The sequence below is a fragment of the Mobula birostris genome, chromosome 13 (assembly GCF_030028105.1).
Source record: "Mobula birostris isolate sMobBir1 chromosome 13, sMobBir1.hap1, whole genome shotgun sequence".
Taxonomy (NCBI): Eukaryota; Metazoa; Chordata; class Chondrichthyes; order Myliobatiformes; family Myliobatidae; genus Mobula; species Mobula birostris.
In genome coordinates, this window is record NC_092382.1 from 57567295 (window position 1) to 57585462 (window position 18168).

An 18168-nucleotide genomic window follows, 5' to 3' on the forward strand; every position below is an offset into this window, starting at 1 on the left:
AAATTTGGAGTCTTCCGCAACCATATCAGACTTCATTGATTCTTGAAACATCATTACTAATACCTCCACAATCTCTTCGGCCACCTCTTCCAGAACTCTGGGATGTACACCACCTGGTCCAGGTGATCTATTTACCTTCAGACCTTTCTGTTTCACAGGAAATTTCTCTCGAGTATCGGCAACTTCACACACTTCTGACACTGACATCTGGACTTCCACCTTCCCGTTGGTTGCTTCCATAATGAAGACTGAAACAAAATACTAAATCAGTTCACCTGCCATCTCCTTGTTCACGATTACTACCCACCCCACTCTCACCAGACATCGTTTCCCTCTGGTCCAATATCACTGTTGCCTCTCTTTTACAGTTTATTTATCCGAAGAAACATTTGGTATCAGCTTTAATGTAATTAGCTAGCTTCATATTCCATCTTTTCTTTCTTAATTACTTTTTTAATTGCCTCTTGTTTGTTCAGAAAAGTTTCCCAATCATCTAACTTCCCATCAATTTTTGCTCTGTGATCTGCCCTCTCTTTGGCTTTTATGTTGGCTTTGCCTTCTCATTCGCTGAGGTTGTGTGATGTTGTCTTTGGAATAGTTCTTCCTTTTCGGAATGTATATATCCCGTGTCTTCCGAATTCCTTCCCGTAATTACAGCCACTGATGCTAAGCCATCATCCCTGCCAGTGCTTTTTTTTCCCTATCAAATTTGACCAGTTCCTTTCTCATGCCTCTGCAGTTGTCCTTATTCCATGGTTATACTGATACGTCTCACTTTAGCTTCTCCATCTCAAATTTCAGGGTGAATTCAATTACATTAAGATCGCTTGCCCCTCAGAGTTCTTTTACCTTAAGTGCTCTAAATCGGTTCATTGCACAACACCAAATCCAGAATAGCTGATTCCCAGCTGGGCACAACCAGGAGGTTGGTGACCAGTGGTGGGCCACAGGGATCTGTTCTGGGACCCTTACTCTTTGTGACTTTTTTTATAAATTTCCTGAATGAGGAAGTAGAGGGATGGGTTAGTAAGTTTGCTGATGACACAAAGGTTGGGGGTGTTGTGGATAGTGTGGACGGCTGTCAGAGGTTACAGCAGGACATTGATAGGATGCAAAACTGGGCTGAGAAGTGGCAGATGGAGTTCAACCCAGAGAAATGTGAAGTGGTTCCTTTTGGTAGGTCAAATATGATGGCAGAATGTAGTATTAATTTAAGACTCCTGGCAGTGTGGAGGATCAGAGGAATCTTGGGGTCTGTGTCCATAGAACACTCAAAGCAGCTGCACAGGTTGACTCTGTGGTTAAGAAGGTGTATGGTGTATTGACCATTATCAATTGTGGAATTGAAGTTAGGAGCCGGGAGGGAATGTTGCAGATATATAGGACCCTATTCAGAACCCACTTGGAGTACTGTGCTCAGTTCTGGTCGCCTCACTACAGGAAGGGTGTGGAAACCATAGAAAGAGTGCAGAGGAGATTTACAAGGATGTTGCCTGGATTGGGGAGCATGCCTATGAAAACAGGTTGAGTGAACTTGGCCTTTTCTCCTTGGAGAGACAGAGGATGAGAGGTGACCTGATAGAGGTGTATAAGATGATGAGAGGCATTGATCATGCAGATAGTCAGAGGCTTTTTCCTAGGGCTGAAATAGCTGCCACAACAGGGCACAGGTTTAAGGTGCTGGGGAGAAGGTGCAGCAGAGATGTCAGGGGTAAGTGTTTTCCACAGAGAGTGGTGAGCAGGTGGAATTGGCTGCCGTCAACAGTGGGGGAGGATAATTTAAGAGACTTTTGGATCGGTACATGGAGCTCAGAAAAAATAGAGGGCTACGGATAACCCGAGTAATTTCTGAGGTAGGGACATGTTCAGCTCATCTTTGTGGGCTGAAGGGACTCTATTCTGCTGTAGGTTTTCTATGCTTCTATGTTAACTCTTCAGAAACAGGGAACATGACCCATAATGTGGAAATCAGCCATGAATGAGGAGGTTAACTACCAATGTCATTCTTCCTCAGCCCAGAGATTTCAGGGGAGAAGAGCATGTCAGATAGAATTGCAGTCAACTTGACTTCTTCAGTCTGCAGAGAATTCAAGGGAAACCTCTTCACCCACAGAGTGGAGACTATTTGGAACCCATCACCACAGGCAGAGCGAGAGGTGAACAACAGGGGAGAATTCAAAAGGACTGTCATGGAACAGAATCACTGGTAGGGTCCAGCCGGCCTGAGTTGACTGTCTACTGTACACTAGGTGTGTTATAAATTCACTAAGTACCGGAGACAGTGTTCAAAATAGAACTGATTTATTGGTCTCTTATCCAGAATATTAAACTCCAGTCCCATTAAAGGTGAATGTGCAGCAGAAGAAACTCCTCCCATGCCCAGTGACCAGGGTGCAGGACTGGGTGTGGTGAGCAGCAGCAATAATTGCAGAGTTCAGCACCGACAGTCACTCTCGAAATTGCATTCAGCAACGGTGATGGACAAATATCCAGCATGCAGCTTATTGAAACTTTCTCCCCACTGTGAACCCGATAGTGTGTCACAAGGTTAGATTACTGAGGGAATCCCTTCCAACATTCACAGCAGGTGAACCGTCTCTCCCAGTGTGAACTCAATGATGCACGTTTGATTGAGAAGGCTGAGAGAAACTCTTCCCAATGTCTGAACAGCTGAACGGCCTCGTCCCGGTGTAAACTCACTGGTGTCTCTGCAGATGAGATGACTACATGATTCCTTTCCCACATTCACAGCAGGTGAACGGTTGCTCCCGTATGAACTGACTGGTGTGCCAGTAGTTGGGATGACCGAGTGAACCCCTTCCCACATTCTGAGCAGGTGAACGGTTTCTCCCCAGTGTGAACTCGCTGATGACTCAGTAGATGGGATGACTGAGTGAATCTCTTCCCACAGGCTGAGCAGTTGAATGGCTTCTCCCCAGTGTGAACTCGCTGGTGTCTCTGAAGAGTGGATGACCGACTGAATCTCTTCCCACAGACTGAGCAGTTGAATGGCTTCTCCCCAGAGTGAACTGACTGGTGTACCAGTAGTTCGGATGACCGAGTGAATCCCTTCCCGCAGTCTGAGCAGGTGAATGGCCTCTCTCCAGTGTGAAGTCTCTGATGTACCTTCAGTTTAGATGACCTAGTGAATCCCTTCCCACAGTCTGAACAAGTGAACGGCCTCTCTCCAGTGTGAACTCGCTGATGTTCCTTCAGTGTAGATGACTGAGTGAATCCCTTCCCACAGTCTGAGCAGGTGAACGGCCGCTCTCCGGTGTGAACTCGCTGGTGTGCCATTAGGTCAGATGACCGAGTGAATCCTTTCCCACAGTCTGAACAGATGAACGGCCGCTCCCCGGTGTGAACTCGCTGGTGTGCCATTAGGGTGGATGACCGAGTGAATCCTTTACCACAGTCTGAACAGGTGAAAGGCCGCTCCCCGGTGTGAACTCGCTGGTGAGCCATTAGGTCAGGTGACCGAGTGAATCCTTCCCCACAAATTCAGCAGATGACCAGCCTTTGTCCAATGTGAACTGACTGGTGTGTCCATGGGCGGGATGACCAACTGAATCCCTTCTCACACACAGAACAGAGGAATGGCCTTATCCAGTGTGAACTTGCTGACGTACCTTCAGTTGAGATGACTGAGTGAATCCATTCCTGCTGTCTGAGTAGATGAACGGCCTCTCCCCATGTGTAAAATGACGGGCATGCCAGTCGGTCAGATGATCGAGTGAATCCCTCCCCACAGTCTGAGCAGGAAGGATGATTGAGTGAATCCCTTGCTCCACTTCTTAAATATCTGGGCTGAGACAGCAAAACTGGCGTGTTGTTCTCAAGATTCCCGTAGACAAATTCCTTGCCATTTTTAACCTATGAAAAGATTTACAAAATCCATCAATGGGTGAAGGACAACATTTCAGATGAGATCACTTCAGTTGCTAAGGCGTGAACTGACATCACACTGTTACAGTGAAGTTCAACCCAAGTTGGAGAGAGAAATCATCTTCTAACTGGGCACAGTGCTGGTATCTGGAATGAGCATCAAATTCTCTGATAGTCTCCCTGTCTCATTAGGAATGGGGTATTTCTGCCATCTCCAATCTGTGACCTGGCTCAGTTTGACTCTCTCCATTGGTATTATTCCCTGTTCCCACTGAGCTGCATGGGTGCCTGGCCCCACAGTAACTGAAACACTCTCACACAAATAGCCGGCAGTGTATTGCATGTACCCACCACTCTCTGGGTAAAAAACTTACCCCTGACATCCCCTCGGTATCTATTTCCAAACACCTTAAAACTATGCCCCCTCGTGTTAGCCATTTCAGCCCTGGGAAAAAAAACCTCTGGTTATCCACACCATCAATGCCCCTCATCATCTTATACACCTAAAAAAGGAAATTACACATTATTTTGAGGATTTGTTAGAAGTCTACAAAATTATGAGGGTATAGATAGGGTAAATGCAAGCAGCTTTTTCCACTGAGTTTGGGTGGGATGACAACCAGAAGTCATGCGTAAGTGGGGAAGGGGAAAATTTAACGGGAACATTTGGCAAAGCTCTTTACTGAAATTGTCGTGAGAGTGTGGAATGAGATGACAGCACAAGAGTTGAATATGAGCTCGGTTTCACCATTTAGAAGAAGTTTGGATGGGATCCTGGATGGTAGGTGAATGGAGGGCAATGGTCCAGGTGCAGGTGGTTGCATTAGACAGCTTAAATGTTTTTCGGCATTGACTAGATGGGCCAAATAGGCTGGTTCCGTACTGAACTACTCCATGTTTCTATGACAGAGAAGCTGGTCAAACTTGTTTGGAAGGGATACGGTCGGAGTGACAAAGGAGCAGCAGTGGCTGGAGTTTCTGGGAGCAATTCTGGAGCTGAGTGATAGATACATCCCAAAGAAGTGGAAGCATTGGAAAGGCAGGAGGACACAACCGTGGCTGAAATGAGAAGCCAACATCAACATAAAAGCCAAAGAGAGGGGAAACAAAAGAGCAAAACCTATTGGGAAGTTTTTAGAAGCTAATAGAAGATGACTAAAAAAAAAGTCATATGAGCTCAGGGCGTGGAATTATGATATTGTAGTCATTAATGAGTCTGGGTCCCCAAAAGTCTGAGGCATTGGGAAAGAAATGTCCCAGGCCTCATTATCTCTTGAAAACCAAGGTCCCCTGCACCAGTCACCTTTCAACTTTTATTTTGGCAGGCACAAACAAACTCTACACCCTCAAAATTTCCCTGGTGAAGGCCTCCCACTTACCAAGTGCTTCTTTGCAGAAAACAGCCTGTCCAAAACAATCTGATACCATCAAAATTGACCTTTCTCCGATTTAGAATCTCACCCCATGGACCAGACTTCTCTTTTTCCTTATTTACTTTGAATTTCATGACATTATTATCGCTAATTTCTGTCACCAGCCCTGGATCATTCCCTAATAGCTTATTGCACACTTCTACGTCAGGAATTCTACGTATTGATTAAGGGCACACTTGACAAACTCTACCCCATCTGGTCCTTTTACAGAATGGGAGGCTCAGTCAATATATGGAAAGTTAAAATCACTTTCTGAATTAATCTTTGTTTCTTGGCATGGTCTGCGATCTCTCTACAAACTTGTTCCTCTACATCCCTCAGATTGTTGGGTGCAATCAAGTTCCAATAATGGCTACAATATCATAATTCCCTGTCCTGAGCTCATCTAGCTTTCCTACGATGCTTCTTGCATTGTGATATACACAGCTCAGCACATTCATCGCACCATGCTCAAACGTTTGATTGCTGACTCTATCTGAGGTCTGAACAACATCTGACTGGTGTCAAGAAAACAACGTCTCCCTCATTGTCACAAAAACAAAGGAGCTGATTGTGGACGACAGGAGGAATGGAGACAGGCTAACCCCTATTGACATCACTGGATCTGGGGTTGAGAGTATGAACAGCTTTAAGTTCCTCGGCATAAACATCAACAAGGATATCACATGGTCTGTACATACCAGTTGAGTTGTGAAAGAAACACAACAGCACCTCTTTCACCTCAGACAGTTGAAGTTTGGGATGGTGCCCCAAATCCTAAGGACTTTCTACAGGAACACAATTGACAGCATCCTGACTGGCTGCATCACTGCCTTTTATGGGAACTGTACTTCTCTTAATCGCAGGACCTGGCAGAGAGTGGTGCAGATAGCCCAGCGCATTTGTTGAACTTCCCACTATTCAGGGCATTTTTAGAGACAGGTGTGTTAAAAGGGCCCGAAGGTTATTGGGGACCCAATTCACCACAACCACGAACTGTTCCTGCTGCTACCATCCAGGAAACGGTACCACAGCAAAAAGACCAACAGGCTCTGGGACATCATCTTCTACCAGGCCATCAGACTGATTAATCCATGCTGATACAATTGCATTTCTATGTTATATTGACTGTCCTATGTACAAACAATTTATTATAAATTACAAACCCCATTTCCAGAAAAGTTGGGATATTTTCCAAAATGCAATAAAAACAAAAATCTGTGATATGTTAATTCATGTGAACCTTTATTTAACTGACAAAAGTACAAAGAAAAGATTTTCAATAGTTTTACTGATCAACTTAATTGTATTTTGTAAATATACACAAATTTAGAATTTGATGGCTGCAACACACTCAACAAAAGTTGGGACAGAGTTAAAATAAGATTGAAAAGTGCACAGAAAAGTCATGCTACTGTGACAATTATAGCCACCTGGGCTCAGGAGTACTTCGGAAAACCATTGTCACTCAACACAGTCCGTCGCTGCATCCAGAAATGCAACTTGAAACTGTATTACGCAAGGAGGAAGCCATACATCAACTCTATGCAGAAACGCCGGCGAGTTCTCTGGGCCCGAGTTCATCTCAGATGGAACGAAAGACTGTGTAACAGTCTGCTGTGATCAGATGAGTCCACATTTCAGCTAGTTTTCAGAAAAAAACGGGCTTCGAGTTCTCCGTGCCAAAGGTGAAAATGACCATTGGGATTGTTATCAACAAAAGGTGCAAAAGCCAGCATCTGTGATGGTATGGGGGTGCATCAGTGCCCACGGCATGGGTGAGTTGCATGTATGTGAAGGTACCATTGACTCTGAGGCGTATATTAGGATTTTAGAGAGACATATGTTGCCATCAAGGCGACGTCTCTTCCCGGGACATCCATGCTTATTTCAGCAGGACAATGCCAGACCACATTCTGCATGGGCTACAACAGCGTGGCTTTGTAGACACAGAGTGCGTGTGCTTGACTGGCCTGCTGCCAGTCCAGATCTATCTCCTATTGAAAATGTATGGCACATGATGAAGAGGATAATCAGACAACGGAGACCACGGACTGTTGAGCAGCTGAAGTCTTATATCAAGCAAGAATGGACAAAATTTCCAATTGCAAATCTACTACAATTAGTATCCTCATTTCTAAAATGATTAAAAAGTGTTATTAAAAGGAAAGGTGATGTAACACAATGGTAAACATGCCTCTGTCCCAACTTTTGTTGAGTGTGTTGCAGCCATCAAATTCTAAATTTGTGTATGTTTACAAAATACAATTAAGTTGGTCAGTAAAACTATTGAAAATCTTTTCTTTATACTTTTGTCAGTTAAATAAAGGCTCACATGAATTAACATATCACAGATTTTTGATTCTATTGTATTTTGGAAAATATTCCAACTTTTCTGGAAATGGGGTTTGTAGTATAAATTACATAATGCACATTTAGACGGAGATGTAACATAAAGATTTCTACTCCTTGTGCATGTGAAGGATGTATGTAATAAAGTCAATTCAATTCACCCTCTCCACTATCTGTTCTGCCATTCCCACTTCAACTTATTTTAACCACATCACCCTTCCCCCCACACTAGCACTAGCAATCCTTACCACTAGCATATTATTCCCCTTTTGTTCTGTTCCCCTAACGAACAAATCCCCTCTCATCCCTTTGACTTTCCTCTGCCAGGTAATCCCCCCAACGGTTTCCTAAGTGGTCCACCTGCTGTTGTGCGGGATAGCAACAAGAGTGCTCTGTGATGGCTATTTAAACTCTTTCCCCTTCCTGACTCTCACCCAGTTTCCAGTGACCTGCACCTTAGGTGTAACTCACCTCTCTTCATGTCATATCTATCACCCCCTCCAACTCCTGGATGATCCGGAATTCAGCCATTTCAAGTTCCAACTCCTTAAAGTGCAGGGTTACAAGCTGCAGCTGGATGCACATCTTGTAGGTGAGGGCATCAGGGACACTGGAGGTCTCCCCACTTTCCCACCAATGTCCCCTCTAATTTGTAATGACCAGTGTGCACATAAATCTTGTACTGTGCATTTTTATACCCAGCGATAACATGTGCACAGTGAATTTTATATAGAGAGGTATTAATTTTAACAGCTGTCGATAAGAACTTTGATCTTCTCTGGGATCGATCGAGTTCATCTGCGCGCTCACACAACCTATGTAGCAGGCCTGTAACGGGTAATGAAGGATTTTCTCCCCAGAGCTTTTGCACATTTTCCATATGTAGTTTGCTTGCTAAATTGCGCTTCTATAAGTCAGATTTCCAAATATCACTCCACTTCTTCCCACTTGTAAATTATCCAGCAACTTCTGCATTGCCACAATACACACAGATAACACCAGTTTCTATATTGTACATAAATATTTCCCCTGAATCCTCCTGAGAAATTGAGGATATATAAAAAAGTCATTTTGAACCTATGTAACCTCTGACTGAAAGAATAATTGGGACTGAATAGGAATGTTTGAACTGAAGTAAACTCTGTCTTCAGCGGTTAGCTAAGACAGGCTCATTACCAGTTCTCTGCAGCTTGCAGAGAGACACACTGAGAGCTGATAACATTATACATTATACCCTCATTAGTTCATAACATTATATATTGTACCCTTGTTTGAGTACAGAGAGGACTACTCGTTGATAAGGACAGGAATGAACATCTGCCTGTAATTAAGTCAGGGCCTTGCAAAGGGAATAACTGATTTTCATTTTTAAAATCTTTTTTATTAATTATTATTAAAGATCAACAAAATTATTATTAAAGATCGAGGGTCAAAAGTTCGACTTCTGATTTTCTCCAAACTAAGACATAGCATCACCTGAGAGAACCATTGTATCAAAGTAGGAGCAGAAGCATCTTTCCATTTCAACAAAATAGCCCTTCTGGCCAATCACGTCACAAATGCAATTACATGTTGGTCTGATAGAGAAATACCATGAATACATTGAGGGATTATACCAAACAAAACTGTCAATTTATGAGGTTATAAATTAATTTTTAAAACTTTAGAAATTGTCGAGAAAATAGATTTCCAAAAATGTTTCAATACAGAACACGACCAAAACATGTGTGTCAATATAGCTGTCTCAGTTTTACATCTATCACACTGACTATCAACATTCGGAAACATTTTTGACAGTCTCTCCTTTGTCAAATAGTAATGATGTACAATTTTAAATTGAATTAAAGAGTGACTGGTACAAATCAAAGAAGAGTTAACCAACTTCAAAATCCACAATCAATCCTCTGTTATCAAGGTCATGTTAAGCTCTGTCTTCCAATCTTGCTTAATCTAAAGTGAAGGGTAATTATGCTGTTGTAACAATAAATTATAAATTTTCCCAATAAAACCTTTCACAAAAGGGCTCATTTTTGAAATAAAATATAACAGGACAGAATCCTGTATATATGGAAAATTACTTAAATATTCTTGTAAAAGAGACAGACCTAAAGATATTGCAGGAAATGTGAATACAAGCGAGAGTATTTAGTTGCTAAACTCTCAAAAGACATCAATCGGCCATCTTGGAACAGATGAATGAAGCAATAAACTCCTTTATTCCTCCAAAGAAGAAAGGTAGGATCTCTTAATGAAGGTTTAAATAAATAATTTCAATAAACTAAAAAGTTTAAATTTTTTGAGATCAAAAAAAATTACGAAACTGGAACCAAATTCATAATGACTGCTTAATCACAGGATATAAATTTAATTCAGCAATTTTGGCCAGTTGTACAGGTATAGAAGGTCCTAATAATGAGGTTAAATGAAACTGTTTCACAGCTTTCAATTCCAAATCAACCCAAGGTGATCGTTCATTTTTATAAGTCCAATTTAACGAAAAACACATATAATGTATATTAACAGCCCAATAATACATTCTTAAATTAGGCAGAGCAAGACCTCCATCCTCTTTTAATTTTTGTAAATGATATATATCAATTCTTAGTCTTTTATTTTTCCTGTCATGGTCCGGACCGTGAAATTTGCATTCCGGTTAATGGTCCGGTCCATCAACCCTTGCTCCAGGTTTTCCTGTCTACCCTGTTTCTGTTCCTGTTGAGCACTAATTGAGGCAGCTATTTCTCATTGGGGCTGGCTACATTAATACCTCCAGAGACCAGGGTATGGCTGCTAGATATTCTTGTCCTTACTCCTTGTACCCTTTCCCCTGCCTTCTGTTTCCACGCCTGAAGCCCTGCCTTGTCTTTCCAGTAACTCTCGCATCGCCTTGCCTGTAGTCTTGGAGCCACCCTGCACCTAGCTTCCTCCCTGTCCCTTGCCTCTACTGGGTAAGTCAGGCCGTCTTGCCATTACCCTGCGGTTGGCTCTGTCCCTTCCTGTCCCTAGCCTCCGTCGGGTAAGCCAGGCCGTATTGCCATTACCCTACGGTTGGTTCTGTCCCTTCCTATCCCTTGCCTCTGTTGGGCAAGCCAGGCCGTATTGCCGTTACCCTACGGTTAGTTCTGTCCCTTCCTGTCCCTTTTCTCTGGCGGGTGGTGATCCGCGCCCTGCTCAGGAGGAGCTTCAAGACCCCAAGCCTCGAGCCACGCCACAAGCCAAGCTTCAAGACCCCAAGCCTCAAGTCTCCAGCCAAGCCTGCCTCCAGCCTCGCCTCAAGTCTCCAGCCTCGCCTTAAGTCTCCAGTCTCCAGCCTCGCCTCAAGACTCCAGCCTCCAGCCTCGCCTCGTCTCCAGCCTCCAGCCTCGCCTCAAGTCTCCAACCTCCAGCCTCGCCTCAAGACTCCAGCCTCCAGCCTCGCCTCGTCTCCAGCCTCGCCTCAAGTCTCCAGCCTCGTCTCCAGCCTCCAGCCTCGTCTCATCTCCAGCCTCCAGCCTCGCCTCGTCTCCAGCCTCCAGCCTCGCCTCAAGTCTCCAGCCTCGTCTCCAGCCTCCAGCCTCGCCTCAAGTCTCCAGCCTCGCCTCAAGTCTCCAGCCTCCAGCCTCGCCTCAAGACTCCAGCCTCACCTCAAGTCTCCAGCCTCCAGCCTCGCCTCAAGTCTCCAGCCTCGCCTCGTCTCCAGCCTCCAGCCTCGCCTTAAGTCTCCAGCCTACAGCCTCGCCTCAAGACTCCAGCCTTGCCTCGTCTCCAGCCTCCAGCCTCGCCTCAATTCTCCAGCCTCCAGCCTCGCCTCAAGACTCCAGCCTCCAGCCTCGCCTCGTCTCCAGCCTCCAGCCTCGCCTCGTCTCCAGCCTCGCCTCAAGTCTCCAGCCTCGTCTCCAGCCTCCAGCCTCGTCTCATCTCCAGCCTCCAGCCTCGCCTCAAGTCTCCAGCCTCCAGCCTCGCCTCAAGACTCCAGCCTCACCTCAAGACTCCAGCCTCGCCTCGTCTCCAGCCTCCAGCCTCGCCTCAAGTCTCCAGCCTCCAGCCTCGCCTCAAGACTCCAGCCTCCAGCCTCACCTCGTCTCCAGCCTCCAGCCTCGCCTCAAGTCTCCAGCCTCCAGCCTCGTCTTATCTCCAGCCTCCAGCCTCGCCTCAAGTCTCCAGCCTTGCCTCAAGTCTCCAGCCTCGCCTCAAGACTCCAGCCTCACCTCAAGTCTCCAGCCTCCAGCCTCGCCTCGTCTCCAGCCTCGCCTCGTCTCCAGCCTCCAGCCTCGCCTCAAGACTCCAGCCTCCAGCCTCGCCTCGTCTCCAGCCTCCAGCCTCGCCTCAAGTCCCCAGCCTCCAGCCTCGCCTCGTCTCCAGCCTCCAGCCTCGCCTCAAGTCTCCAGCCTCCAGCCTCGCCTCAAGTCTCCAGCCTCACCTCAAGTCTCCAGCCTCCAGCCTCGCCTCGTCTCCAGCCTCGCCTTGTCTCCAGCCTCCAGCCTCGCCTCAAGACTCCAGCCTCCAGCCTCGCCTCGTCTCCAGCCTCCAGCCTCGCCTCAAGTCCCCAGCCTCCAGCCTCGCCTCAAGTCTCCAGCCTCCAGCCTCGCCTCAAGTCTCCAGCCTCCAGCCTCGCCTCGTCTCCAGCCTCCAGCCTCGCCTCAAGACTCCAGCCTCACCTCGTCTCCAGCCTCCAGCCTCGCCTCGTCTCCAGCCTCGCCTCGTCTCCAGCCTCCAGCCTCGCCTCAAGACTCCAGCCTCCAGCCTCGCCTCGTCTCCAGCCTCCAGCCTCGCCTCAAGTCCCCAGCCTCCAGCCTCGCCTCAAGTCTCCAGCCTCCAGCCTCGCCTCAAGTCTCCAGCCTCCAGCCTCGCCTCAAGTCTCCAGCCTCCAGCCTTGCCTCACCTCAAGCCTGAAGACTCCAGCCTCGTCCTGCCTGCCAGCCAAGTCACGTCCTTGCCTACTTGTGGGGTCCGAGCCAGAGGCAAGACCCAGATTCTGGATCCTTCTCCAGTCTCTGGCTCGGAGTCCAAGCCCGGGCTCCTAGCTCTCTTGTCCAGTCCTGTTCTGGGTTCCTGGTTTTTGTGTCAATGTCCTAGCCCTCACCCTGTATCCTAGTCCTGTCCCTAGTACTTCAGTGTCTGTGTCTTCCACTTGGGTCCGTTCCCAGCCACCACCTTATGACAATTCCAAACAAAAGATGAGATAATAGGGTTAACCTGATCAAAAAGCTTCTTAGTTAAACAAAGGGATATTTTGAAATACATATAAATATTTTCGATCATTTTAACTGCATGAATTCGGCCGGCTAACAGTGTAAGTGGATTCCATCTACAAACTTTAAAAGGAATGTCATCATATATAGAAGCAGAATCATTTAGAGGAACTAATTCACTTTTATGAAGGTTTAATTTATATCTCGAAAACTTTCCAAATTCGTTTAATAGTTTCAATAAACTAGGAATGTATTCTTCAGGATTCGACATATAAACTAAGAGATTGTCAGCATAAAGGGAGATCTTATGAATAGTCCTATTTATGAAAATCCCATGGATATCTTTAGCTTCACAAAGTGCAATAGCCAAGGGTTCCAGCACCAAATTAAATAACAGGGGACTTAGTGGACATCCTTGCCTCGTACCCTGCGAAAGCCGAGAAAAAGGAGATCTGCAATTATTGGTAATAAGTGTAGCAATAAAGCTTTCAGATATCATTCTAATCTACTTATTAAAATTAATACCAAAGCTGTATTTCTCCAAAACGTTAAATAAGTTTTCCATTCAACTCTGTCAAATGCCTTTTCAGCATCGAGAGAGACAATGCATTTGGGGAGTCTTAGAAAAGGATGAATATATAACATTTAACAGTCTCCGAGTGTTAGAGAAGGAATAACGGCCCTTTACAAAACCTGTTTGGTCCTAAGAGATCATTTTAGCTGGTATATTCTCCAGCCTATCAGCCATTATTTTTGAAATAACTGTAGCATCCTTATTTAATAATGAAATAGGTCTATATGAAGCACAGTGTGTTGGGTCTTTATCTTTCTTAAGAATTAAAGAAATAGAAGCTTCATAAAATGTGGGAGGTAACTCTCCTATCAAAAGAGAATCTTTAAGCATTTCCAACAAATATGGAGAAAGCAATTTTTCATTCTTTTATATAATATCCTACAGAATAACCATCCAGTCCAGGAGCTTTACCAGATTGCATTGGAAAAAAAAGCTTTCTGAATTTCATTTTCAGTGATAGGAGCATCAAGAGTTTGTTGATCATCAACAGAAATTTGAGAAAAATTGATCTTTTGTAAATAGGCATTCATTTTAGAAGGATCAACTGAAAACTGAGATTTATAAACGTCAATGTAAAAGTCTTGAAAATTTGTATTAATGTCTTCATAATTACATGATAAACTACCATCTCTCTTCTGAATTTTTAAAGTGGGTCTTTCGGCTGTAGCTGCTTTTATCTGAGATGCTAACAGCTGATTATTAGCAGCTCATTATGACTATTATTAGCAATGATGCCTACCTTTCCGATTTCACACTCTACTGACGTCACCGACAACATTTTTGGTTTAAATCCTTATCAGAAGGGATTAATAACAACTATTTATGACATAATTATGAAAATACAGCCAGGTAGATCTGATAAATTTAAAAATGAATGGGAAAGGGAACTTCAACTTCACTTACCTATATATCTTCCTCTATATGGGCTAACTATATTATGATACAATTTAAGGCAGTGCATAGGGCCCACATATCTAAAGTTAATCTAGCTCGTTTTTACTCCCATATAAATCCTATTTGTGACAGATGTCACTTTGAGGTGGCTTCTTTGACTCGTATGTTATGGTCCTGCCCTCTCTTGGAAAAATTCTGGAAAGCTATTTTTGATATTATTTCAAAAGTTTTGCATTTTTATTTACAACCCCATCCTATTACAGCAACTTTTTGTTGGCCAATGATGGAACATAGACCTTTATCCTCTTCAGCCTGTCAGATGGTTGCCTTTGTTACATTAATGGCCAGAAGGTCCGTTTTATTGAATTGGAAAGAGACCAACCCCCCGACTACATTTCAATGGTTTTCCCAAACTATATCATGTTTCAATTTAGAAAAAATCAGAAGTGTAATTTTTGATCCTTCGGTTAAATTTGAAGAGACTTGTAAGCTATTTATTCAACATTTTCATATGATGTAGTTTGACCTTTTCCGAATCCTTTTTACTAACTTAGAATATGTGAATAGAGGAGCTGAGCTGACGACATTAATGAATGTATTCGATCTAATCTAATATATTGGTTTTGTTCTGTTTGCTTTTCTGGGGGGTTTAGCAATTAGTTCTATTTTTTAGCTCTCTTTTGATTTTTGGGGTTCTTCTTTGCAACATCCCTTTCTTTTTATTTATTTTTTTCTTCATGATTAACTATATCGAGAGTTTGGAAGTCTATTACACATGTACTATTTGTAGTACTTTGTATATGTTTATTAACAATAAGGTAATTCCAATCTCTTCATATCACTGTTGTTATTATGTTTATGAACTTGGTAGTCATAGTCATATTTTATTGATCCCGGAGGAAATTGCTTTTCGTTACAGTTGCACCATAAATAATAAATAGTAATAAAACCATAAATAGTTAAATAGTAATATGTAAATTATGCCAGGAAATAAGTCCAGGACCAGCCTACTGGCTCAGGGTGTCTGACCCTCCAAGGGAGGAGTTGTAAAGTTTGATGGCCACAGGCAGGAATGACTTCCTATGACGCTCTGTGCTGCATCTCGGTGGAATGAGTCTCTGGCTGAATGTACTCCTGTGCCCACCCAGTACATTATGTAGTGGATGGGAGACATTGTCCAAGATGGCATGCAACTTGGACAGAACTTGAAAATTTCTGTCCAAGTTGCATTCTGTCCAATAGAAAGATTTAAAAAGAAAGCCTATTATTTTTATCTCCAAACACATAAAATTGACTTTTCAATTTAAGAAAATTTCTGTCATTAGAATAAGTTGATCATAAATTATATTGTGATGGTAGTTCAACCCTTTGTTTGAATAAATCACTGTTAGGAGAGATTGCATAATTATTCCGCAAGTCTTTAATTTATTTTGAAATCTTATCTAACTCTGTTTTCGTCCGTTTCTTAAGCTTAGCTAAATAGGAGATATCTGACCGCGCAAAACACTGTATGCTTTAAATATATCCCATATAATCAATTTTGACACATCTCCCATATTATTAAAAAGAAAAAAAAAATTACCTGAGTCTCAATAAATTTGACGAAGTCCAAACTTTGTAATCAATTTTCTGGAAAACGCCAAAGCAAATATGCTATAACGACATAATTCAATTCAAAAGCTAAGTTTAAAGGCGCATTATCCGAGAAAATGATAGCATCATATTCACATTTCTGGACTTTGGACAGAAATCGGAGATCAGTTATAAAATAATCGAATCTCAATTTTTTTTTATATGAACATGTGAAAAAAAAGAATAATCTCTATCATTTGGATGCAATGTCTCCAAACCTCAACCAGGCAATAATCAATTAAAAAGGAGTTAATAAGTGATGCAGAACAACTCGGAAGCCACTGATTGGTTGAACTCTTGTCAATCAAAGGACTTAAACAACAGTTGAAATCACCAAACATTAACAACCTATATTCATTTAAATCCGGCAATAAAGTAAATACATTTTTAAAAACAAGGAGGATCATCTACATTATGTCCACACAGATTAACCAGGACAATTTTTCTATTACAAATTGTTCCTTTAACAATTAAAAATCTACCATTAATATCTGACACAATGTCTTCTTAGATAAACAAAATATTAGATTTAATAAAATTAGATACTCCCTTTGTTTTATTTTGCCAAGTAGCGTGAAATTGAAGGCCCTTCCACATTTTAAAAAAACCTATTTTGATCGCCCGTTTTGATATGTGTTTGTTGAACAAAAATTATATTGGGTTGGAATTGATTAATGATTTTAAAAGTCTTCTTTCACTTAATAGGATGATTCCAAACACATACGTTCCAACTTATAATGATTATCTGTTTAGCTACCACGAAATAAAGAAATTATTTAACACATAATTACACGCATACCAGCGCAGGCTAATCAAAACTGGCGGTGATAAGTATAACCATATACAAAACACGCACGCTCCGGAACTCCGTAATGGGAAAAAAATACAATAAAGAAAACTAAAATTAATCCTACAATTAATCTTATAACTCAATACTAACCCCAGTCCTCCCATCACACTGAAAAGCCCGAAATTTGGACAAAAAGAGCCAAAATGCGTCCCCATAGAAGTAAAAAAAGAGACACACTTTGCGAGCTGCCCATTTTAATGGTGATTTTAAAAGCTTTCCTTAATTCCTCCCCCCAGTTACAGAAAAAAACACACAGCCCTAAAATAGGAAAGCCCTGCAGAGGGAAAAAAATGTTTATACTTAATCCTTAAAAATAAGCTGGGGAATGCAGAAACAATCTCCAAAAATGCCAAAACCATAAAGTTAAACAAAAAGAAGAATGTCTTTGTAATCTCTAAGGAAGAAAAATCAGCACCATTTTCCATTTAACTTACACACCCAATGAAAATCTGTTTTTAGAAGAGAAAACTAACTATCTATCTTCTAAGCACTCCCAACTATGTATATATAAGAAAAAGTCCTTATGAACTATGAACACTGTAACTTAGTTAATGGAAAAAAGAGGATAGGCACAAATAATCAAACTGGTTAATAATCTGTTCGCTGTGTTAATTCGCTCAGTAAACCAAACAGATTTCGGAAATGTCATTCATCAGTCACATCAAAAAGTTCACATCTTCTTTAAATGGTCCATCGATCAAAGGACATCTGAAGTAAATCAGAAATCTTGAAAGCTTCTTTTCTTTCTGAAATAACAATAATTCACCAGACCTAAAACCATTCAAACCTCGGCTGCAACCAAACTACAGTTAACATAGTCCAATGCCGCTTTGGAGTCCAGAAAAATAGGAGGAGTTGAATCTTTGGGAACTAATTTTAATCGGGCTGGATAGCGAAGTGATGGGAATAATCACAGGAATGATCATCTGTCTGTAATTTAGTCAGGGCCTTGCAAAGGGAATAACTGATAAGGCTGGGACAGTGCATCCATCTGTAATTAAAACCTTGATTTAGCGAACTCTCTTATCTAAGTAATTAAGTTTTGCACCAACAGACTTGGTGGGCGTACCAGTTCAAATAACATCTTCCAATAGTAATGTCTGGGGTTAGTGTATATATATATATATATATATATATATATATACACACATATAGCTGTAACCTGACTAAGGCAGTCCACTTGTCAGATGGTGGCAGTTCTTACCTGCCTTCCCTTTGACAACTGGATCTCAAACCCCTGCAGGAGAATGCACATAAGTATTTCCGTCTTTATCACATCTTTGATAACTGACTCCAGCGGTTTCCCCACCACCGACGTTAGGCTAACCGGTCTATAATTCCCCGGTTTTTCTCTCCCTCCTTTTTTAAAAAGTGGGGTTACATTAGCCACCCTCCAAT

General features: G+C 42.6%; 1 protein-coding gene across 5 annotated transcripts in view; it reads right to left on the reverse strand.

Annotated features, from left to right (window-relative positions):
* LOC140206865 (uncharacterized) overlaps positions 1 to 18168 on the reverse strand; it is a 46420-nt gene that overhangs the window by 20728 nt on the left and 7524 nt on the right. For 2 of the 5 annotated variants that reach the window (XM_072275118.1, XM_072275120.1), the window contains exons 1-2: positions 1996 to 2737; positions 64 to 248 (exon numbers count right to left, since the gene is read on the reverse strand). In XM_072275118.1, the coding sequence (XP_072131219.1) occupies positions 64 to 248; positions 1996 to 2191 (381 nt within the window). In that variant the 5' untranslated portion in view covers positions 2192 to 2737. Of the gene's footprint in view, positions 1 to 63; positions 249 to 1995; positions 3874 to 15870; positions 15942 to 18168 lie in introns of those variants that run through there. The other 3 variants (XM_072275122.1, XM_072275121.1, XM_072275119.1) reach the window with 3 other exon arrangements.